At 38.8% G+C, this 24,583-nt stretch overlaps 1 protein-coding gene and 1 long non-coding RNA gene across 8 annotated transcripts in view; one reads left to right on the top strand and one right to left on the bottom strand.

Moving 5' to 3' along the window:
* The window catches only part of LOC307012232 (equilibrative nucleoside transporter 2), a 37,285-nt gene that overhangs the window by 572 nt on the left and 12,130 nt on the right, over positions 1-24,583 (bottom strand). For 3 of the 7 annotated variants that reach the window (XM_079638653.1, XM_079638654.1, XM_079638652.1), the window contains 9 exons: positions 24,257-24,402; positions 23,873-24,012; positions 19,775-19,909; positions 16,829-16,926; positions 16,632-16,707; positions 13,653-13,840; positions 13,454-13,556; positions 11,852-11,937; positions 10,392-10,591 (listed from right to left, as the gene is read on the bottom strand). In XM_079638653.1, the coding sequence (XP_079494779.1) occupies positions 10,392-10,591; positions 11,852-11,937; positions 13,454-13,556; positions 13,653-13,840; positions 16,632-16,707; positions 16,829-16,926; positions 19,775-19,909; positions 23,873-24,012; positions 24,257-24,402 (1,172 nt within the window). Of the gene's footprint in view, positions 1-8,034; positions 8,602-10,391; positions 10,592-11,851; positions 11,938-13,453; positions 13,557-13,652; positions 13,841-16,631; positions 16,708-16,828; positions 16,927-19,774; positions 19,910-23,872; positions 24,013-24,256; positions 24,403-24,583 lie in introns of those variants that run through there. The other 4 variants (XM_079638650.1, XM_079638648.1, XM_079638649.1 and 1 more) reach the window with 3 other exon arrangements.
* Positions 882-5,359, top strand: LOC307012268. The gene is made up of 3 exons (XR_013800594.1): positions 882-2,931; positions 3,615-4,586; positions 4,738-5,359. It is a non-coding gene; the product is annotated as an uncharacterized lncRNA (long non-coding RNA).

Here is a 24,583-nt window from a genome sequence, read left to right as displayed (position 1 = left end):
CCAAAGATGCATGTAAAAAAACAACTCTATTGTAGCTTGTCAAAGACTAGTAAAATATGAAATGTATTAATTACCTTCCATTTCTTTTCTATTATTTCGATCGTGTTAAGTAGTGGCTATTACACACTGAGGTGTCTTACAATATTTGTACTACTTAGAGTATTATTTTTCTGCCTTATGTCATGTCTGGGGGTGTTTACACGACAACAAAGTACTAAAAACAGAAAAGTCTTTCCTTTTCGTTTTTGAATAGTTGCATGTACAGACGACAACGTTGTCATGCGATCCCCGTTCACACAGATCCACAAAAATGACTAAAACTGCTGTATTGTGCATGTCCCGCCAGTTGTTGGCGATGTAGTTACTTTGTAAAGAAACACTACGAACCTTTAGACTGAACACATGCGATCATGGTTTTCAAAAACTTGCACTTTGAAATTAGTTTTCAAAAGTGTTTTCAGGCCCCCAAAACGGTATTTTCATGTAGTTTAACAGCCAAAACACACACAAAAAATCAGTTTTTAATTGAAAATGGTGTCGTGTAAAAGGCCCCTGGTTCTCAAACCCTTGTGAGGGTAACGTGGGTTTCTCACTTAATTTCAACATGTAACAAAACAGTCGTTAAAATTTAAGAGTCTTACATTTCAGAAGTTCTCATGTATTTCATATGTTAGATTGGCAAGCTACAATAAAGGTTTTCTGACTCTTTGCCGTTTTGTTGGTGTTGATTTTTGGCAAATTGTATGGAAACCAATGAAGATCAATTTGACCCAACACAAAAAGTTGTAACAAAATTTGTACAGCATTTTCAAAACACATCTGTGTATCGAAACTTTGCATGCACATTCATCTCATTCCCTAAATCAGAAATATTCACATTTCAAGAAGAAATTAGTAGTTTAATCAGTGTTTCAAGCAGTTTGAAAATCAAATAGGACACACAACAGAAGGGGTAAATGGTCTGCTTACTTTCAACATAAGTTGTGCCAGGAACATAAGCCTCTAACAATTATGAATAATGTGCAATGAATCAATAATGAGCATAACTTACATGGAAAGGAGGCACGTTCATACATGCATAAAAAAAAAAGTACATAAGTATGGTAAAAATGTAAGCAATAATCAATGACAGCAATACGATGACAGTCCTGAATGGCTGGCAATACTTGCACACTAAGGAGTTTAATCATTTTGACTAGATTTATCCTGATCATAAATTCAAAAGTTGAGTAACCATCTTTGTTTCTTCAACAACAAAAAAGAGAGAGAAAAAAAAAAACTTAGGCCCCATTTACACTGCATGGTTAAAGTGTTTTCTTAGATCGGTTTCAGGCCTCACTCATATGTGGAAATAAATCGGATATGAATCGGATACGTGCATTTGCATGTGCCATGTAAGCAGACAAATCGGATATTCCCCAGTAAATGTGTAACGCGTGAGGATAAATTGATTATAATCTCCTTATACGGCGGACTCGGTAACGGTTGATGCGCGCATCTCGGTATAATACACTGCGAGCACTGCTTTTAAATGAACATTTCTTTAAAACTAAATTTATTTGACAGAATACAAATTTCTTAATGGCAAAAACAGGCTTTACTCCCTTGAAACTTAAACTGGAATGGAACATGCTCATATTTGAGAGAATGTAGTTCATATTTTCATTAATATATGATTTATCCACCCGCGACCCACCCGAAATTAATGGGGGGGGGGGGGGGGGGGTGCATTGTAACAGTGCATTCAGTGACATTTCTGGAGTTTTGCCTTCACCTGAGATTTTTGCTGTAGAACAAACTACTGTTATATATTTTGGTATATTGTCATTTTTTTCTGAATCTGATACAGTATAATGGCTTTCACTATAAATACATGAATAAAAGTGACCTTCAGCACACAAATAAGACCGTTTATTTTTTTGTCTCCAACTCTCCATTTATCAGATGAAAAAAAATTCACCACACAATTTTTTAAAACAAAGCACGAAAACGGAAGCATGTAAAAAAAAAAAGTTTACTTCATCATTCATCACGTATATTTGTTCTTAAGACACTTTTCTTCATGAAGTCTTAATTCTACAATTGTCAAACAGAATCCCAGAATACTGAAGTCAAAGACACAGTTCACATTCATTTGCAATGAATTCAAATGTGAAAACATGTTAAAAGGTTATTTAATAAAAAGTACTACTTAACTACGGTACCTACACCAAAATAATGACCAGAATTTTTAACTAATTAAAACATTCTGTTTGTAACAGCGTACAGTTCTATAAAACACACACACATCTCTCTCTCACATTCAGATAGCACTAAGAACATTCCAGTATTACATATAGAAAGTGTCACATGTTTTTTGCTTCATATTCCATATGCATGAGACTGAATTCTGGCAGTTTTGCTGAGTTCACATACAAGAGAATGAGATCTGATCTTTTAGGTCCAAGTTATTAAAACAAACTTAATTATTATAAGAGTTTACTGGCCACTGGCCAGTTTCACTCTGAAGGATAACAAATTTTAAGAGTCTATTTCAAATGTGAATCTATTTTGTTTTAGGTATAAATGATGATTATTGAGTCTCCAACAAGAGTCTCCTTTCCTGCCAGTCCTGTTTTCTCTATTGTATTTTAAATAAGTCGCATCACTGAGATTCTCACCTTTCAGCCTAGCTGTAGGGGAGATTTTCACCTTTTGTCTTTAATGGCTCTGGGATGGCCGTGGAACTGGAGTTCCTGGCCAGAATCAGCATGTGAATAGTTATGCTGATTCCTAGCTCAGATGTTGAAGCATCAAGATGATTGGATTAGCAATACAATAGAGTGTTATATGCTGATTGGTTCTGGCGCAATCCAGATGCAACAGGTTTTTCACTAGAGAGAATCAACTCCTCCCTGCTGTCGCTCCACCCCCAGAAGTCTCCACCTCTATGTAATCCCCCCCCCCCCCCCCCCCTTGGAATGTACACTGCAAAAAATGCTTTTCTTGCTTAGTATTTTTGTTTTGTTTCCAGTCCAAATATCTAAAAATTATTAATTCAAGAAGCATTTACTTGAGAAGTAAAATGACATAAGAAATTCTATTTTGTTTTAAGATAAAAAGAAAGTAATTTAAGTAATTTTTGCAAAATTATCTGCCAATGGGGTAAGCAAAACAATCTTAATTCGAATGGAAAACAAGAAAAAAAATCTTAATTCGAATGGAAACCAAGAATTTTTTGCTTACCCCATTGGCAGATAATTTTGCTCGTTTTAAGCAAAAAATACTTAAGAAATTCTATTTTGTTTTAAGATAAAAAGAAAGTAATTTATGTCATTTTACTTCTCTAGTAAACGCTTCTTGGTTTAAGAATTTTTAGATATTTGGACTGGAAACAAAACAAAAATACTAACTAAGAAAGTATTTTTTGCAGTGTATAAATTACAATGTATACTGTTTGAGTAGCTAGACTGTTTTTGGAACTTGCAGCTGCACTCAATAAAGATGAACTTCTAATTTGAACGTGATCCAAACGGTTTCCTGGTCCCTGCTTCGATCCAAGAAAACTTTACAACAACTCATAGAAAAGTGTACATGTAGATTGCCTTCCATTTTACAAGAAATATAAAACTTAGGATGTGGTCGAACTAGGTTTTTTAAACATGTTTGATTACAAGGACCCCCAAATAATGGTAAGTTTGTAACCCTTTACAGTAAGGTTTCATTTGTTAACATTAACTACATTAAATAACACAAACTAACAGTGAACAACAATTCTACTGCATTTATTAGTATTAGTTAAATGTAAATCTCAAAATGTATTAGTAAACGCACTGTAAGCTAACATACACATTTTTATTACATTAACAAAGGTTAATAAATGCTGTAAAAAAATATATTGGTATTGTTAGTTCATGTTAGTTAATGCATTAACAAAGAGACTTTATTTTAAAGTGTTACCAATAATTATGTAAAGACAAATTAAATAATTGTCTTTTATAGTCACTACACTAAAGCCAAAGAAGTGAAAATAATATCTATATAAATTACAATAATATCTTGAGAACAGGCATGTGCACAGGTACAGTAGGGCTCAACCTGTGCAGAGCATATGCCCTTTTTGCCCTTACACTCCGAAGTGCCCTTTAAAAATAAATAAAAAATGCTATTGGTCACCCTTCACGTCTGTCTGTTTTACAAATATTTAGCCAATGAAAGTTCTTAAAAACCTACTGGTGAAATAGAAAAATGCTAAACAGTTGACTATTTGAATAAAAAAAGCACAAAAAACTGTGTGTGTGTATCCCTCAAGTATCAGGACTCAAGACTAGTAATCCCTGAATGTACTTCCCTTAAACCACATAAAAAAAATAAAAATTGAAAAAATATCTTTGTTGTATAATCCATTGGGAGATTCCACTAACAACCGCTGATTCAACAGATGATATTCCTTTAACATTAGTAACAATAATACTAGTAACTAGGGCTGGGAAATAGCTAAACATTAACAATATTTAGTGGTCAGTGTAGTGGAGTCAGTTTGGATGTGCTCCTGATCATTCTTTTTTTGTTGGTTCTGGTGTCCTGATATACAATATACCAGGGGCGTAGAATTTAGTAGGGACGCTAGGGACGTGTCCCTACCAATATCCAGTGACATTGATATATATCTCTAGCAATAATTTCGATCAAAACTATATAATGATGTCCCCGTCCCCACCAATATCAAAATCAAACCTATGCCACTGCAATATACAGTATATGTTAAGTATGTATTAGCTCTGAAATTGTTTAATGCAGAGAGTAAAATACAGTTCAAGTCTGGCTTTAAATAAAAATATGTTTTCTACAGCAGGAAAATATTTGTTAATTGCAAAATAATATTTAATAAGTTTGCATATAAAATTACTTCATACATACATACATATATATATATATATATATATGTATGTATGTATATATTTATTAGGGGTGGAACGGTACATGTATTCGTATTGAACCGAAACGGTACAGGCGTCACGGTTCGGTGCATGAATTTACATGGAGAATACACGGTATAAAAATAAATAAAACTCGAGTGCAAATGAATGAATGTAATGCGGAACGTCTCGGTTCCTGAGTAGGATGACGACAAAATAGGGTTCGCTTAGAAGCCTATCCTCTCCGAACAGTAATAAAACGAGCCAATGGCAAGCAAATGCCATGGGTCTGCTGAATTTGCATAGCGTAACTCCGCCCCACCTCGTGGGTATAAAGGAAGTGCGCTGGCAACATGCAGATGTTTCTTCGTAAAGGAGCCAAGCTGAACTCAGGCTTTTCCAGCGGTACAGCCGAAGTGGCAGGAAGACGTAACGTTGTCACTTCGAGTTACGTCGAATGACAACGAAATGGGGTTCCCAGTCCAATCACGCCACCTCGGCTGTCTTCCAGTGCCCTGCGTAAGTCTGAGCTCCCTGTCGTGAGACTAGCACGAACGAAGGACTCCTACTTAACACAGGAATACCAAGGTACACTGGGAAGCATATCTCATTGGAAATATGCAATCAGTGCCTACCCAAAGGGGGGGGGGGGGGGGGGGGGGGACTTAAGAAAACACATATGACACGGAGGGGGGTGGTCCCCTACCCTCTTGATGGAAGCCAATGCAACCAGGAGCGCTGTCTTGATTGACAGGAACTTAAAGGGATAGTTCACTTTAAAATTAAAATTCTGTCATCATTTACTCACCCTCAAGTTGTTTCAAACCTGTATTAATTTATTTCTTCTGCTGAACACAAAGAAAGATATTTTGAAGAATGTCAGTAACCAAACAGTAGTCTGTACCCATTGACTTCCATAGTAGGAAAAAAAAATACTATGGAAGTCAATGGGTACAGACTACTGTTTGGTTATGACATTCTTCAAAATATCTTTCTTTGTGTTCAGCAGAAGAAATAAATGAATACAGGTTTGAAACAACTTGAGGGTGAGTAAATGATGACAGAATTTTTATTTTAAAGTGAACTATCCCTTTAAGCTCCACTGATTGCAGAGGCTCAAAGGGAACACTCTGCAGGGCAGTTAGAACCACTGAGAGGTCCCAAGAGGGAACGAGAGTAGAGCGAGGAGGATTTAGTCTCCTCGCTCCTCTCAGGAACCTGATGACCAGACGACACTGATCGGGCATGATCTGGGGTCTTCTGAGTGAGAAGAGCACCAAGAGACGAAGAGGTTCCACTTCAACGCGTAGGCATGTCTAGTGGACGATGCTCTAGCGGAAGTGATGGTAGCCATGGAGTCTCTATTCTCTAGGAAGAGACTGAAGCCGTGAGAGCTCGTCGGATGCACAGTTCAGGTCTCCCGGGATATAAATTGCTCGAAGCGACTTCAGATGCTTCTGACTCCATAGGAGGAGGTGGCGGGAGAGTTGCGACATACGGCGGGAGCGTAGACCACCTTGTCGGTTGATGTACGCTACTGTCGCGGTATTGTCTGATCGGACTAGTACGTGCCGGTTCTTGAGCAGCGCATGGAAGCGGTGCAGAGGAAGACGTACTGCCAGCAACTCGAGGCAATTGACATGCCATAAGCGGTGGGGCCCTGTCCAGGAACCCGCGGCAGCATGCCCATTGCACATGGCGCCCCAACCCGTGGAGGAGGCATCCGTTGAGACAACAACATGCCTGGAAACTTGTTCTAAGGGTACTCCAGCCCGTAGAAAGCTGAGGTTCGTCCACGGGGTGAAGGACTGACGGCAGGTCGGAGTAACTGGTACTCGGAACGTGCCTTGATACCATGCCCACCTCGGGACTCGATCGTGAAGCCAGTGCTGAAGCGGTCTCATATAAAGCAATCCGAGCGGCATTGCCACGGCTGCAGATGCCATATGCCCCAGGAGCCTCTGAAAAAGTTTCAGTGGAACCACACTCTTGCCCTCGAATTGTCTCAAGTCAGCAGTGACTGCGCATGCTCGCTCGTAAGCTGCGCGCACATGGCGACCGAGTCAATTTCCATACCAAGAAAAAAGATCCTCTGCACGGGGCAAAAGTTTGCTCTTCTCCCAGTTGACCCGAAGGCCCAGGCAGGCTAGGTGCCGGATCACTAGGTCCCTGTGTTCGCAAAACTGGTCCCGAGAGTGAGCAAGGATTAGGCTGCGAACCTCGTGTTGCCGTAGCGGCACAAGGGCTGCCTCGACGACCTTCGTGAAGACGCGAGGAGACGGCCAGCCCGAATGGGAGAACCGCGTACTGGCACGGTCATTAGCCGCGTCCTGCCAGAGGAGGCCAGGGAAGGACCAGTGTTCCACGGGGGCGTGCTCTGGCGACAGAGGGGGATGAGAGCGGCGAGGCCCGTGGGCGGCGCGCACTGTCATCCCCTTCTGGGTGCTCAGAGATGGGGATATCAGTTCTTTCTTTAACCACATTAGGGTGCTGCCCACCCGTGGGTGAGCAGCGGGGAGTGGCGAACAAAAGATTCTCCCCCGGGCCTCCAACGGGGGAAGGAGTGGTCCTGCTACCATATCCTGAAAAGAACTGGTCGCCATCTCTGAGCAGCCCGTCTCAGGAGCGCCGCTTGGCCTTGCGTTAGCTGGGCGTGGGGCTGGGGCGCCTTCCTGCGACTACCTCCACGACGCGGCCCGGGTGAAGGCTGCTGCTCGGGAGGGGCGGGAGTCGCGGGAGTGCGCCCTCGGCGGCGAGCAGGCTGAGGCGTCTGTGCCGACGGCTGGGTGGAGGCAGCAACGGGCCGTCGTGGCAGAATATGTTTAATGACCTCAGTCTGCTTCTGGGCGGTTGAGAAGTGTTGGGCGAAGTCCTCAACCACTCCGCTGAAGAGCCCAGCCTGTGATATGGGGGCGTCGAGCAGACGAGTTCGCTCGGCATCTCTCATATCAGCAAGGTTGAGCCAAAGATGTCGCTCCTGGACCACGTTAGTGGACCTCACCTGGCCCAGGGAGCGTGCGGTCAGTTTCGTCGCCCGAAGAGTGAGGTCAGTGGTGGCCCGCAGCTCATCGAAGAGCCCTGGGTTAGTCCTGCGCTGCTCTTTTCGAGAGAAGGAAATCCCCGCAGATGCTGAAGCGACCAGAGAGAGAGAACACACACACACTGGCACATCACTGCTCAGATCGCAGAGCTTCTGTGTACCGTTCCACCCCTAATATATACACACACTTAATGACTTTTAATGCCCCGTGGAAACCCTGTAATATATCACCCAGCCCTAGCAATTACTGGCACGGATTAAATACTATTGTTAGTATGCTGATTTTCTTAACGGAGGAATAATAGAAAAATAATATTTTGGGCTGTCCCTTTAAATGGTTTGTTCAATTGTTCAGAAACGGTTTGTTCCCTTTAGTACAGCATGCCAAATCTGTAACTATTTTTTTTAAGCTGCCAAAAAAATAAAAAACTGTTTTTTTAGTTTTGCTTCCATTTTGAATTTGTCCACTGTGTGTGAAGAGACTGACACACAAGCATCAGCGCAGACGCCCTGAGAGCGGATCGGTTTGGGACTGAGAGTGTGGTTGTCAGTCAGATCAGGAGGCGCAGTGGGAACGATAAAGCTGCTCCCAACGACAAACCCAGAGCCAGAAAAAACGTCATTAACGCGCCGGCCGTCTCCGCATCTTTAGGCTCCACAAGCCTCAGAGAGAAAGAAGGAAGAAACGTTAGCACGTGAGATCTCAAGGTGTAGAAACAACTATGAACAGCTGCGTTTACAGCTGTTCATAGTTAATAAAGTCACATGTAACCACATCAGATTGAATTGGCCAAATCCGATTTAAATTTCATTTGGATTGTAAGTAGTACAACTTTTTCTAATACATTCGAACGGACATGTAAACACTTGATCGGATTGAAAACCGAAACCAGAAAAGTTCTGCGCATGTGCAACATTGTCTCACGAGTGCTTGCTTCGGCCTTGTTTTGGGTGCACGTTTGTTTTTACTAGTGACGTTACAAATGACACTGAAGCTTCAAACGATTGAATCGAGTAAGCAGCACAAATCGTCATGAAGCTCCGTCCCAGAGCACGTATTGTTTTCAGAGAAACATGTGATCAAACGAAAAACGAAGCCTCACTTTCTTTCCAGTCACGTGAATACTTAACTTTGCATGTCAGAATGTTTGAACACGGACCACTACTCTAAAAGGGTTTATGGAAGTTTTTTCTATACAGTATAAGGCTATATATTACATTATGATATATTCAGTATAGACTTTCTATACGGAGTCTCTATACTCTAATTATTTAATGGTTTCTATACTATTCCATAGAGCACCATTTACTTGCATTAAACAACTCTAAGGGTATGATTATAATTGTTACATTTAATTTGCCACACTTTATATGTGAATTATATTATCAGAAAACTGAACATTTACCATTGTCAGGCTTTTATTTGTGCTTAATGGATAAAACAACGGAGCTGTCCTCTCTGGTTTATGACTGCTATAAATTTTACCTGCCACAAGATGGCACAATTTTCCCGAAACAATCAGAGAAAAGCTTTAAAGATTTAATGCAGCGTTCACACCCAACGCGAATTGAGCGTCAATTTCGCTTCTATCGCGTCTAGTTGGACGCTTGAACACTTTGAATCCACTCGCACGTCCAATTCGCTTTATTCGTATGAAGTGAGCGTTTGAAGCGAAATAGACGCGCGTTTGAGGTGATATTCGCTTCTTGTGGGAGGGGCAAGTGCTAGGCGGTTGTCTGTTTGCAAGACACTCTTCCAAGCGAGGTCCTTTTTATTCCTGTCTCTGTAGCAATATGAACTTGTGTCATATAGCTCTGTGTGACTGCTCACTGCAAATATCAGTCGTTCCTCCGGGCGGGTCTGCCCCCGTTTATCACGTCACCACGTGACAGCAGCAAGCAGGCTCCTGATTGGTAAACGCGGCGTGAACAGACGCCAAAGTTCAGATTTTTCAACTCGGGCTTCAAACGCGTGAATGCACAAAAAGCACCAAAAAATTAATAAATCACTCACACAAGACACTCAATTCGCCTTTTTCGGCAAAATCGCGCCGCGCTAAACGGCGCAAGACCTCCATATGCGCGTCAACGCATCTTTACATTGAGTGTCTGGAGCGAGTGATTTCCATGTTAAGTCAATTCGCGTTCGGTGTGAACGCAGCATAAGACGCTTCATTTCTCCATCCCTAGTTTTTACTGCTTGATAAGCATCACAGCACAAAACGATTTAAAGCTTGTGACATAAACGTGGACATCCACCCAATCACATTATTTAGCATTCAAGCAAACACTGTTCAGATTCATGAAATCATTTTGAGTGTCCATGTAAACTTAGCTAGTGACTAGTAAAAGAAAAGAGTTCTTTTAAATTGCAATCATATTTCACAATATTAGCCTACTCTATTTTACTGATCCCATTTGTACATATTTGGAGTTGAAATGCATGTACTCACTGTGGTGCGTATGTCATGGACAGGCACAAGAAGTATCCGCTGGACCCGGAGAAAAACAGCATTAATATGGCAAACATGACGTCGTTTGAGAAAAACACAGGCAGAGTGTGTCTCTCCTGCACGTTACACATCATGAGCAGCGGCACGAAGATCACACGAGACACGACCAGCGCTGGGAACAAACGGCTCTCTTTAGAGGGCTGCGGGAGAGACAACAGAAGAAACTTTCATGCTTTTGCTATGAAATTATGAAATAATGCTCCAAGCAGAACATTTCACCACTATATAAAACAGATTTCTTTCAGGCTGTGGAAAAATGTCTTGAACGCATGTTTATCCTTTTGGTCTCATAAAATTTTTTCCTGGACTCTTTGATGAATAGAACATTCAGTAATACTTTACAATAAGGTTTCATTTAACATATGTTATTTACATTAGTTCACAATGTAACAATGAACAATACATCTAAATAATTTATTAATATTACAGGGCTGCCAACTTTTGAGTTTAGCTTGGAGTTAGAATTATGGCGGAGATGGGTTGGGTTGGTGTAGAAAAAAAACAAAACCTTCCATCACAATTAGTTTAGGCTATTGTGATTGTCAAAACATTTGGTAGGCCAACTAAACAATTTCATGGCGTAATAACTGGTAGGCTTTTGCTTTTATTATTTCTTTGATACAAATTTTACAATTTCAAGTCAAGTCATCCTCATTTATATAGTGCTTTTAACAATGTAGATTGTTTCAAATCAGCTTTACAGAGATAAACGTATAATTTAAGGTAACAGATTGTTTGGGCTTTATAGCGGTTCTTGAATAAAGATATTTTCCAGCTAAAGTTGGTTTTGATTGATTCACTTCCGTCGTAACGATCATTAGTTATTAAATTAGAGACCGCTAAGACGACACCGTTCTCTCTACACAGACTTTAAACGCGAACCTGTGTCACTTTAAACGCGACCATTTTCTGTCACTTAATTGAACGCGCCCTAGCTAAATAAATAAAATAAATAAAAATATCACACTGATGCCAACCTTTTGAATGGTAGTTTGTTTCATAAAAATATTTATTTAAACAATTATAATTTTCCCCCATTATTTCACTATATTTAGAGGTTTTATTTATATTTTTTAATTAAAATCTAAGTGAATACAAAGCAAAAAAAAAAATTTCACAGCCAGTTTTGCTCCTGTTTGCCAGGTGTACCAACCCTAGTGGAGGACAAGTATATCAAAGTATTTATAGATGTATATCAAATTTGTATCAAAGTGCCATTAACTTTCATTCAGGACAGGTATACAAACATTTAATGGAAAACAGCAAATACTCTCATCCAACTGCTTGTGAACAGCTTGTGTGTCATTTTTATCTGCAGTTCTCGGTGTGAATCACCCAAATGTGCTCATGGAGGGACGAAGGGGTGGATTAAGGAAAGAATGATAAAATAATTCACTCACCCACTTAAATTTTAACGTGGAAGTTCTTCCTGAAAAGTCCATCACGTTAAAGACGAGGAAACAAAAAACAGGAATGAAGTATCGTTCTGAGAGAGGTAGAGACAAAAAAAAAACATATTATATGTATGAATCTGTAACAGTGAGAAATAGTGAAAGTGTGTATATACATTTTATTTAAGCCACCTTAACTTGACTATTACGGAAGCCCTGAACCGCAACGGGAAAAAAACCTTCTAAAATTTCAAAAATAAAGTCGAAACTTAAAGAGAATAAAGCCATAATATTTTGAGAATAAAGTCAAAATCACGAGAATGTCTTCCATAGAAGTTATTTTTGTGTGTGAGCTTGCCGTTGTTTCACATTCATAATTGCCGCTAAGGCATTCATAACAGTCCGCGTCCACTGGCGCTGACAGAGCGAGGGTTTCCAACTCATAACAAAATACATACTGCACCAAAATATATCCAGAAAGTATTTACGGTGAAGAGGGAGACAGTACGGTTATTGTTAAGTGTTGCCTATAGACGAGCACGAAAGCCTATCGTAGGCTTCGAGTCAACGTGCCACATACATTTGGACATGGAATGTGGTAGCCTACCTACTCCGGCGGAGCCTGTGTGTGCGCGTCTATAGGCAACCATGGTAATGCATTTTTGGAGCTTCAAAAACGATTAATGAACACTATTCAATGCCATAACAAAGCTGGGAAGAGCCAGATTATTATTCAATATAACACTGATTGTGTTTGGCTAAAAGAAGAAAGTCATAAACAGCTAGGATGTTTTGAAAGTGGGTAAATTATTATTATAATGCAAATATTGATTGAAGGAGTACTTTTAATGTTGAATGTGCAAGGTTTTTCCCTGCACTGAAAAACACTGATGTTTGCAAGTACATTGAGCGATGTTCTTTAAAGATCCACCAGATGGCGGCATTTATCAGGTTTTAAAACGAGTAAGCAGAATTACCGGTAAGTAGAAAACAGTCGTGAATAGTGATCAATCAACCTTTATTTTTGGCCTTTGCCAGGTCACATCACATCTGGCACTATGTCAAACACGAGTAAGGTTTTGAAATTGATGAACTTTGTTAATCATTAGCATAATGATTTTGAGGGGCAATATATGTAGAAATTGCAGCATGACTATCAGCGTTTGGTCAGGGACAGCTCTAAATACAGCATGCACCAGTATCAACCTGTTATGCAATTGTGTACACAAGCCAACCTTTGCAATGTTGTACATTAAAGACAATTTTGAGTCAATTTTAAGAGTTTGGGCCATTTGGCTTCCATAACATGACTTCTTTCAAACTACCAGCAAGAAAACCTCAAAAATACACATTTACTTTAAGCGTTTATAATCAATTTGCATTTGTGGATTTCAATTACAATATATACCTTTAAAGGGTGCAAGATTTTTTTCCTCATGAACAGAGTCAGAAATCTCCACCTTTAGCAGCTTTACAGACATCTAACTTTACTGTGTGTGTGTGTGTGTGTGTGTGTGTGTGTGTGTGTGTGTGTGTGTGTGTGTGTGTGTGTGTGTGTGTGTGTGTGTGTGTGTGTGTGTGTGTGTGTGTGTGTGTGTGTGTGTTCCATACCCCAGTTTCCTCCATAGACAGTTTTCACATCCACGGTAACAGCTGGAAAAACTGAGAGTGTTACTGTGAACACAAACGTCACACAGAACGCCATAACCCGAATCTAGAGACAGAGAGAGATGATGATGACAATAAGTCACTGTTAAAGATTCAAGCTGCGAGACGTTCTGATACTTATATTGGTGAAATAAAATGGCACCTTTTTGAAGACCTGCAGGACAGAGCTCTTCTGGGTGGACGTGTTTTCTGGCTGCGGCGGGACGAAGGCCTGTTTGCAATCCTCCTCTTCACTCACACAGTTGGCAGCTTTGTTAGGATCCCTGTTGACCACAGAGACATTAGGCGGATCGCTCGCCGTCTCACAGCCTTCCACAGTTTCTGGAATTCCTTTCAATAAAAAAATTTGTGAAAAAGAAGTGCACTTAATTGTATTGAATGTGCATTTTTAGTGAATGTCATTAATGAGTCTACTTTTCTGACTTTCGATTTGAGTACAATTTTAAAAAGTGCACGGTGTAATAATGTCAAATTAAAAGTTTTATTTTAAAGTGCATTGTAAATCATTGTTTTAATAATTTGTGCTGTGCTTTAAAGAAGTACACTTATTTTGATGTGTTGACTAACATACTAAAGCACAAGTGATTTTAACCCCCTGGGGTCGGCAAACGCGCGGGCGCGTTTTGCTCGTTTTTTTTTACATAGCAGCAAAATAGACCTAAAATACTCAGTCAGTTTTGGTCATACAGCCTTAAGAAATATGAGAAAATAAGCTGTTAAATGTCTACTTTTTTATGTGTCCACTTACAATCGAAATAAAACATTGTGCTTTTGTAAAATAAAGAAAGTAAACAGGGAGTGCTTTATGCCTCTCCGTCTCCGTGAACTTTTTTTCTGAAGCACGTTTCTAAATTTAAACAAATCTCAGCGAATACTATTCACTCAGACATGAGCTATATATCTCTATAATCATTTAAGTGTGTAGTTTTAAATTATCTAATTCAAAACTAAAACAAATATTCTCTGTTTATGTAATCTATATAAAAAGAGCGAGAGATCAGCTGTGCTCATTATCCTTCTGGCACCTCATTACTCCGCTAATGTGACACGCCCATCGAGAGCGCGCGCTATTCAAACGCAGATTATCTGAAGCAACACATGCAAACCAGTCAACGCCCACAACAGCTGGACAACACGCTCGCTGTGAGGAATAATAATATCGTGATAATTCTGGAAATTTTACCTCAAACGTGCTGGAGTACCCGAACAACGGATCCAGCTGCAGATCATCAGTAAGTGCTTTGTTCTAATCGCGATATGAAATGGTGTCTGTAAACCGCAAAAGACTGTTTAAATTTGAATCGCGTTTCTGTGTTTGAATGAATGCACGGCACATATGCATGTTGTTTAGCCTACTACAGCTCGCGCGAGTTTCGCTTTTAGCAAACTATCTATATTGCCTACTGAGATGAGTAAAAATCGACTGAATACGTTGAAATAAAATGTATTTGTATAAGCAACATATTAAACTGCAAATTAACATTTATGCCCTAATATATATTATAAAAGACCATATGTTACAGACGAAATATGAAAGACAAAATTTCGTTTTGGATAGATTATTTATAAAGCTTTTACTGCCACATCAAAAACCTAATTTACAAGGTGCAAACAAAATCTTAAAAGGTCAATATAAGCCTTCTCTATAAATTATTTTTGTGTTTTATTAGTGACAAATTTGGGGAGAGGATAGCCTACATAATCCAAAACTTTCTGAAAATACGAATGAGAATTAACTGCACAATTACTAGAAATGTTTACCTTGGATATTATACAATTTGCAAGCATACAGTTTGTGGAAAAATACACTTTTTTTCAAGATGTTTCCAACTCTGAACCAATTCTGTAGTAATATATATATATATATATATATATATATATACCGGTATATATATGTATGTATGTATATATGTATGTATATATGTGTGTGTGTTGTCTTTGCATTTTTTCTTGTAGCCACAGTGACACCTAAGGCTCATTAGTATGCACTGCAGCATTAGCAGGTCTTCTTTGTCTCCAGGTGTGAATGAGGACATTATTCATGACCTTGTTGGATCATTCACGCCCACCTGCATATTGCCTTTCCAAACAAAAAGTGTCTTACAAAATTTAAATCAATCTATTGTTTAATGTGAACGATTAGCCCGGATGATTTTCAGATCATTTTGAAGTAAATACTCTAGCCGACAAGATCCATTAGTCAAAAGTATTGTGGGAATATGTGAAGTTGGTCGTTTGTGGTCTTATATCAGACAATTTAAGTTTGAGTTTTTTGAATAACCACGCATAAATAATATTCTCTCAAAAATGCAAACATGTACATATATGTTGCTCACATATTATGATAGCCATGTTCGTGCTAAATAGAGTGTAATTACACCTTTGCCAATAATATGTTTATAAGCAACTGAAAAAAATACAAATATCAGGGCATTTCAAAACATCCCAAGGGCCCCAAAAACACCTTAGACTCCAGAGGGTTAAACGTACTAAATTGCAACTTCATTACAAATGTACATGACATTTTAGTTTAATACTAGTCAGTAAAATTCAGCACTATTTCAAAGACAATGGAATTATACAATTACATATAAAGATGTACTTAAAGGGATAGTTCACTTTAAAATTAAAATTCTGTCATCATTTACTCAGTTACCGACATTCTTCAAAATATCTTTGTGTTCAGCAGAAGAAATAAATGAATACAGGTTTGAAACAACTTGAGGGTGAGTAAATGATGACAGAATTTTAATTTTAAAGTGAACTATCCCTTTAAGTCTTACTGAAGTGGGTTTAATTATAAATATTAAAATAAATACAGGTATAATAAATTCTCATTTAATTGCAATTAACATATATATATATATATATATATATATATATATATATATATATATATAAAGTGCCTGAAAACATTACATTCGGTTCACACCTTTGTAGTATTTTATTTCAGTACAATACTTTTTAAAAGTATGCTAAAGTGTATTTCTTTTTCTCAAGGAAAATAACACTTGGAATTAATATTATTTTAAAGACACTTGCTTTTTATCTATTCATAATGGTGAAAATGGCAATCCAAATATGTGTATGTTCCACAAAAACTTTATACACCAAGTATCACCTGTAGGCAGCAGCTGGATCGACGGCTCAAGCTCGTAGCTCTTGCTTTTGCTGTCCAGGTAAAATCTAGCGAACGCCTGCACACACACACACACACACACACACACACACACACACACACACACACCAGAGATCAGTCTCAGAATTACTAACTAAAGAACAACACAGATCTGACAGGACATAAACACACACACTCACCAGTTTGGGTAGCAGCATGTAACTGATGAGCGTGATGAAGGTCCCGACACACGGAGTGATGAAATAACCCAGAGCTGCCGATTCACTGTCAGCTTCACCTGTTACACACACCCACATCACACATCCAGTGAACAGATCTATATAGAAATGCATGAATGTTCATTTGGCAACAGTGAATCTCTGTGGAGTTAAATAAGATCAATCTAAAAAGGAAAGAAATGCCACGCTGACCTGACCTAGCCAGAGATGTTGAAAGAGATGAAACGACACATTTGTCCCCACAAGTGAGCTTAATCTCACAAAACCTCATTTACAAGATTATTACAATTACACTTTATTTTAAGGTGCCATTTATAGAAGTACTGAGTAATATGAATTAACAATATGTACTTACCCTAAACCAAACCCTAACTTTTATAGTAAGATGCTTGTAATTATGCATAATTTGCTATAGTAAGTACATGTAAGATGTGTGACAGGAACACTGTCAAATAAAGTGTTGGCGAATATAGTTTTTTTCCTACTATTATTATATTTTTTTGCTATTTTCTTCCATTATATTTTCTTCTTTTAATTTACTATTGTGAGTTTTGGGTGTACTTGTGAGGGACTTTTTTATTTTATTTTAAATGTTCCCACAAATGCACTGTAATGTTGAAATCAATTGGGGTTATTATAAATAAATAAAACCATAAAATACCATTCAGTTACTTGAAAAATAAAATACTTTATAATTAAATTAAGATAAGAAAGCAACATTTTTAATTTTCCTTTAGTTTAACTTGATGTAATAAAATAACAAAACTAAAAAGAAATATAAATGAATAAATACTATATACAGGTGAAACTTGAAAAAAAGTATCCAAAAATCCAGAAAATCACATTGTATGATTTTTAAATAATTAATTTGCATTTTATTGCATGACAAGTATTTGATCACCTACCAACCAGTAAGAATTCCGGCTCTCACAGACCTGTTAGTTTTTCTTTAAGGAGCCCTCCTGTTCTCCACTCATTACCTGTATTAACTGCACCTGTTTGAACTCGTTACCTGTATTAACTGCACCTGTTTGAACTCGTTACCTGTATTAACTGCACCTGTTTGAACTCGTTACCTTTATAAAAGACACCTGTCCACACAATCAATCAAACAGACTCCAACCTCTCCACAATGGCCAAGACCAGAGAGCTGTGAAAGGACATCAGGGATAAAATTGTAGACCTGCACAAGGCTGGGATGTGCTACAGGACAATAGGCAAGCAGCTTGGTGAGAAGGCAACCACTGTTGCCGCAATTATTAGAAAATGGAAGAAGTTCAAGATGACGGTCAGTCTCCCTTGGTCTGGGGCACCATGCAAGATCTCACCTCGTGGGGCATCAATGATCATGAGGAAGGTGAGGGATCAGCCCAGAACTACACGACAGGACCTGGTCAATGACCTGAAGAGAGCTGGGACCACAGTCTAAAAGAAAACCATTAGTAACACACTACGCCGTCATGGATTCAAATCCTGCAGCGCACGCAAGGTCCCCCTGCTCAAGCCAGCGCATGTCCTGGCCCGTCTGAAGTTTGGCAATGACCATCTGGATGATCCAGAGGAGGAATGGGAGAAGGTCATGTGGTCTGATGAGACAAAAATAGAGCTTTTTGGTCTAAACTCCACTCGTCGTGTTTGGAGGAAGAAGAAGGATGAGTACAACCCCAAGTTCACCACCGCAACCGTGAAGCATGGAGGTGGAAACATCATTCTTTGGGGATGCTTTTCTGCAAAGGGGACAGGACGACTGCACCGAATTGAGGGGAGGATGGATGGGGCCATGTATCGCGAGATCTTGGCCAACAACCTCCTTCCCTCTAGCCTGGGAAAACCCAGACCACTTCCGGCAAATTTAGATTTGCTCTGCAAGTGGGTCTGGCAAAGAGCCCATTGAAACCCATTTCCAATCCGTCAAAATCACGGCACCAATCAGAAACGTTGGGGCGGGCTTTACACGATGACGACAGAGCAGAGACGGTGACGCAGATTTTGTACATTACAAAGATGGATGCCGCCGTGGAACATCACAACATCACTCGTTCGAATCAGCGCGTCTGTTTCAAGCGATTTTAAATTGTCATTTTCGTTAACACAAACAGAGAATTGCTGAGAGTCTCAGATGTTTCTCCGTCGCTCTGCATACGTCATGTCATTCATCGCTCTGATTGGTTTTAGATCTATCCGACGTCCGTTGGTGACGCCCCTGTGGAAATGAATTGTCTATGGAGCTTTGCCAGACCCTTACTCAGTTACAACTGAGAGTGGTCTGGGTTTTCCCAGGCTACCTTCCCTCAGTAAGAGCATTGAAGATGGGTCGTGGCTGGGTCTTCCAGCATGACAACGACCCGAAACACAGCCAGGGCAACTAAGGAGTGGCTCCGTAAGAAGCATCTCAAGGTCCTGGAGTGGCCTAGCCAGTCTCCAGACCTGAACCCAATAGAAAATCTTTGGAGGGAGCTGAAAGTCTGTATTGCCCAGCGACAGCCCCGAAACATGAAAGGATCTGGAGAAGGTGTGTATGGAGGAGTGGGCCAAAATCCCTGCTGCAGTGTGTGCAAACCTGGTGAAGAACTACAGGAAACGTATGATCTCTGTAATTGCAAACAAATTTTTCTGTACCAAATATTAAGTTCTGCTTTTCTGATGTATCAAATATTTATGTCATGCAATAAAATGCAAATTAATTACTTAAAAATCATACAATGTGATTTTCTGGATTTTTGTTTTAAATTCCGTCACTCACAGTTGAAGAGTACCTATGATAAAAATTAGACTTCTACATCATGATTTGTAAGTGAGAAAACCTGCAAAATCGGCAGTGTATCAAATATATATATATATATATTTATTATCTATATACAGTATATTATAATAGTATCTCTATGATACAAAAACAATGTGTCTCACTTGCTATGGCGAAGATCATTGCAAGAGCAGCAAATGTCCCTGCGAGTCCCTGTCCGCTCATAAAGATGGCGCTGTACCTCTGCGGCAACAAACCCACCAAACCGAACAGACTTCCCTGTAACACGGCCCCGAACGCTGCCGAGAGACAGAGAAGAACAATCATCAAGAACACAAAATACTGAACTTTATAGCAAGAGTGGGTGATGCACATAAAAAAAACCTAGGGATGCACCGAAATGAAAATCACTTTTTACAAAAGAGATACACTAGTTTTTTTAAATAATTGTATTAATATTAGACTTTTAAATGAAATGTAATCATTTTAATGATACTGAATTAAAAAAATACAAGCCAAATAAAATAACCACTCTTTTATTGAAAGTAACACTAAAATTGGACAGAAAATATATTAAAGGTGCTCTAAGCGATGCTGGGTGACGTCACTTCTTGTTGACGTTCAAAGTATTGTCAAACAAAACGGAGGCTAGCTAGACCCTCCGTCCTTCTCATCCCGTCTCCTCCCCCTCCCTTCGTTTCCCAGTGAGCATAAACAACGGCTCCGTCATAAACAAATTTAGTCAAAGTTGTCAATAGCCTATAAATGAACATTCAAATTCATAACAAACAGTGGGTGAATACAATCATTCACACAAGCTGTCGCCCTACTATGGGTTTGCTTGATCATTTACAATAGAGATCGATCGCAAGCTGCCATAAACCTATATGCTGTATTCACTAAAGTTTGCGCTGACTGCATAGATCTAGCTAATTATATCCTTGTGTTGGTTAGGCAAACACGAACGTCCATTTAGAAAAACAAAAAAAATGGATTTACCCTCCTGTCCAGCAAAAACAGAGCTACCTGGATGTCGGATTGGAAGCTCCTCTGCCGGCGGAGTTCTCGCCACCTTTCGAAGGCTTTTCCAATGTAAATTCGGGACTTTGCGCGTTCCTTATCCTTTTCCCTCTTTGCAATTTGTTCATCGGAACGTCGTCTCTTTGGTCGTGTGTCGGCCATATCAAACTTAAAGAGAATATAATTCTAATTTCCCTCTTCATGCTTCTCTCTCCTCCACACACCCCTTCATGTGTACGCACTAGGGCTGTTGGAACGAATTCCGAAATTCGAATATAATTTGAATATTAAAAAAAATCAATACTATTCGAATGCTGAAGTTACTATTCGAATATTGCTTTTTTTATTTTATTTTTTTATTATTATATGATATCTTGCCTTTCTCGCCAACTTGGCTTACACAGGCATGTGAAAATGAAATGCTTTTGTTTCGTCTGATAAACAATTAAAAAATTGAATCGTAACACAATTGTGCGCGTTATCCACGCTGCATCGTCATAACAATACTAATAATGGCGGCGAGCAATGTCTCCATGGAAACGGAGATCACCACTCCTGACAATTTGAGAAGCGATGTGTGGAAGGTGTTTGGATTTCAAATCATAAATGGGAAAATTAAATCACAAATAAAGTCTGAATGAAATATCACTCCTCAACTTGCAACCTTACTGTGCGTTCACACCGGACGCGAATAGCGCGTCAAATTCGCGCCTGCCGCGTCTAGTTATACACTTGACCACTTTTGTGTCCATTCGCGCCTGACGCGCTATTCGCGTCCGGTGTGAACGCACCATTAGGGCACATCTGACAACGCTACACCATGACAAGCTATAGGCGATCTGTCCAAGGAACCGCTGCTAAAACAGGCAAGAATGACTTATTTTCTTCTCTTCATCACGGGGCTTACCAGCTGTCTGCTGTCCTAGCCGCGCAACAATCACTGACACTCTGACACAACATCAGACAACTGATCAGTGGAAAAATGTCCATTCAAGTTGCCAAATTAAAGTCATTCATTTTGTTCCGCTGTTTTATTGTTAATAAAAAAACGCGATCAGCCGTTTCTAAATGTTTATTGTAATGTTAGCTGTCCCTCTAGTGGACAGAACGTGTAACAACAACCAAATGCTATAGTGGCATTGACGATCCATAAGCCTGTGTAATGTCGCAAATATTAATAATAGGATGAATTTGAGCATTTAATATTCGAATATTATTCGAATATTAAATAAAATAAGGAATGGAATTCGAATAGTATTATAGAGGAAGATTGACAGCCGTAGTACGCACACTAACCCCCCAAACCCCACCCCCAAATCTTGCTTGTCAGTGATTGGCTGGAACACGGTTTGTTATGTTTCGTGGTGCGGGTTGCCCCAGTTTGTTTTTGTTGCCGTTTGTGGAGCCTGGGCTGTCTACAAAGGCCGCGTTTTTTTACAGTGTGTTCAGGGGACAGGCAGCTAGCAGATAGTGAGGAGATGTTTGCGACAAAAAATGTTTTGGCCTAAAAAAAGTGTGACATCGCTTATAGCACCTTTAATATTAAAGATACAATATGTAATTTTTTTCGCCGCTAGGGGTCACTAACCTCTTACAATAACAAAGACGTAGGGTATATATAGCCTATATGCGGACAATGTCATAATATTCTTAACTGATATATATAAATCATTACAGGTGCTTCTGGAGAAAATTGGGAAATACGGGGCTATTTCAGGCTATAAATTAAACTCAGCTAAAACTGAAGCCATGGAAATAGGATGCAATCTCCAAACAGAATTTAAGAAAAAGTTCAAGTTGAAATGGGATCAGAACAAAATAAAATATTTAGGTATTAAAATTCCCAGAGAAATTGATAAATTGTACACATGTAACTATAAAGTTTTGGGAAATTCCTTAAGGCAGGATCTTACGCGTTGGAAAATCCTGTCACTTTCATTTTTATAATTCCTATTTTTTCAAAAATTGTATGTATTGCCACGCTTTCTTTTTCTTTTCCAGAACCTTCCTCTGTATCTAACAAGCTCATGCTTTAAGGAGTGGGAAAGAATGCTAGGAAAGTTTATATGGGATGAAAAGAAACCAAGGGTAAAACTTAAATTTTTACAACAAAAGAGGGAACAACGTGGGTTGCCTTGGGTCTACCAAATTTGAGCCTTTATTATCATGCAGCCCAAGTCAAAAGTATTTTAGTTTTGATGAATAATAAAATGAACCCTAAATGGAAATCTATTGAGAACAAACTGGTAGACTCACCCACCTCTCTAATTTTCTCAGGGCAAACTGCAGAAAGGGTCAAACATTTGAATTACTCTATTTATCACTGTCTCATCTCCTCTACACATGTTCAAAAATCCAGCCATATTGGGGTAATGTGTTAGAATTAATGAAGCAAATCTGTGGTCAAAATATTAATTTTGAACAACTACATGTCATGGTGGGCATACAGCCGGAAGGGTTAAACAAAGAAAATTATTATATCTTCTGGGTGTTAAGAATTACTGCTATTAAACAAATAACTCGAGGTTGGAAAAAAACTGATCCACCCAGGTTGGATAAATGGATTGAGGCTGTAGAAAACCTGTATGAAAATGAAATGATAACGCATAAGATGAGAGGCAAAATGAAGTTATTTAAGATGAGATGGTTCGCATATTATGCGAACCAAATGCATTGAAAAATAAAAATCAAACATGGATTTGGACCTGTGTAATTAGATGAGGCATGGATGAAATCTCTGTGATATATGATGCAGCTATATGTATATGATGCAGCAATATGGAAATTTGTATGTCTGTATGAAATTATGTATATGGAGATGTATGCATGTATGCATGTGTATGCATTTACGTATGTATATGAATATATGGTCGTATATAGGATGTACGTAGGTATAGGTATATATATATATATATATATATATATATATATATGCGTGGGTATGTATGCGTGTATGTATATGTATACATTTCCTTCTGCTAATTATTTATTTATTTATTTTTTCTTTTTTTTCTTTCTTAATTCACTGGGGTGTAAAGGGGGTAAAGGAAAGAAGGAGAAAGGAGGGGGAAGAAAGGGAAGGGAAAAGAAAAAAAAAGGGAAAAAATAAAAATATATTGTGTCTACTCTGACATGTTAATTGTATGATTGCAATATGAATAATGTCACAATAAAAAAAGTATTAAAAAAAATAAATATATATAGCCTAAGTGATGGTGATATGAGGTTTCAAAATCACTAACAATTGATAAACCAGATAGTTGCCATGGTGACGGAGAAGAACCTGTCCTCCTCCATTGGGACCTTCACCAGGGCAGCAGTGAGGATGAAGAGGAGGAGGATGACGACTAAACTGCCTGCAATCCTCATCCTCTCTGAGATCCTGAAACACAAATGATCTGCTATATATTACTGGTTTCAGTAAATGTTTGGTATATTAAACTACACGCTTTATTTGTTGTATTTTAACAACAACAACATTTCAGCAACTATATATTCTGGCAGAAGAATTTGTGTAATAAAACGTTTTAATTACGTGTCCTTAAAAACGATGTAGAAGCCATTTGTTTATTATAAAACTATTTTACTAGTTGTTAGTGGATGTGATATAAAAAACAAACTCTTACCACTGATAGAGAAAAGAGTTGAGAAAAGTGAACACCAGCAAAGGCAGCTGGGAAAGCAGAGTCATCCAGTTATTGAAATAATACTCGGTCCTGGTTGTTATTGTTCCGTTACTCCATTCAGACGTATTGAGTCTGTTGTTGAAATACTGTAAAAAACAAATCAAAGATTTTAGAGACACTAAACAATCACTTTCAACACTGCAATATAAACAAATGTAACACTATGACCTGACAGATTAAGTGATCGACCAATATAGATTTTTTTGATGGCCAATGTCGATAACTTAGATATGATAATGATAACAAACTAAGATAACGATATATATA

The sequence above is a fragment of the Phoxinus phoxinus genome, assembly GCF_949152265.1.
Source record: "Phoxinus phoxinus genome assembly, chromosome: 2".
Lineage (NCBI taxonomy): Eukaryota > Metazoa > Chordata > Actinopteri > Cypriniformes > Leuciscidae > Phoxinus > Phoxinus phoxinus.
This window is presented reverse-complemented; position numbering and strand designations above follow the sequence as displayed.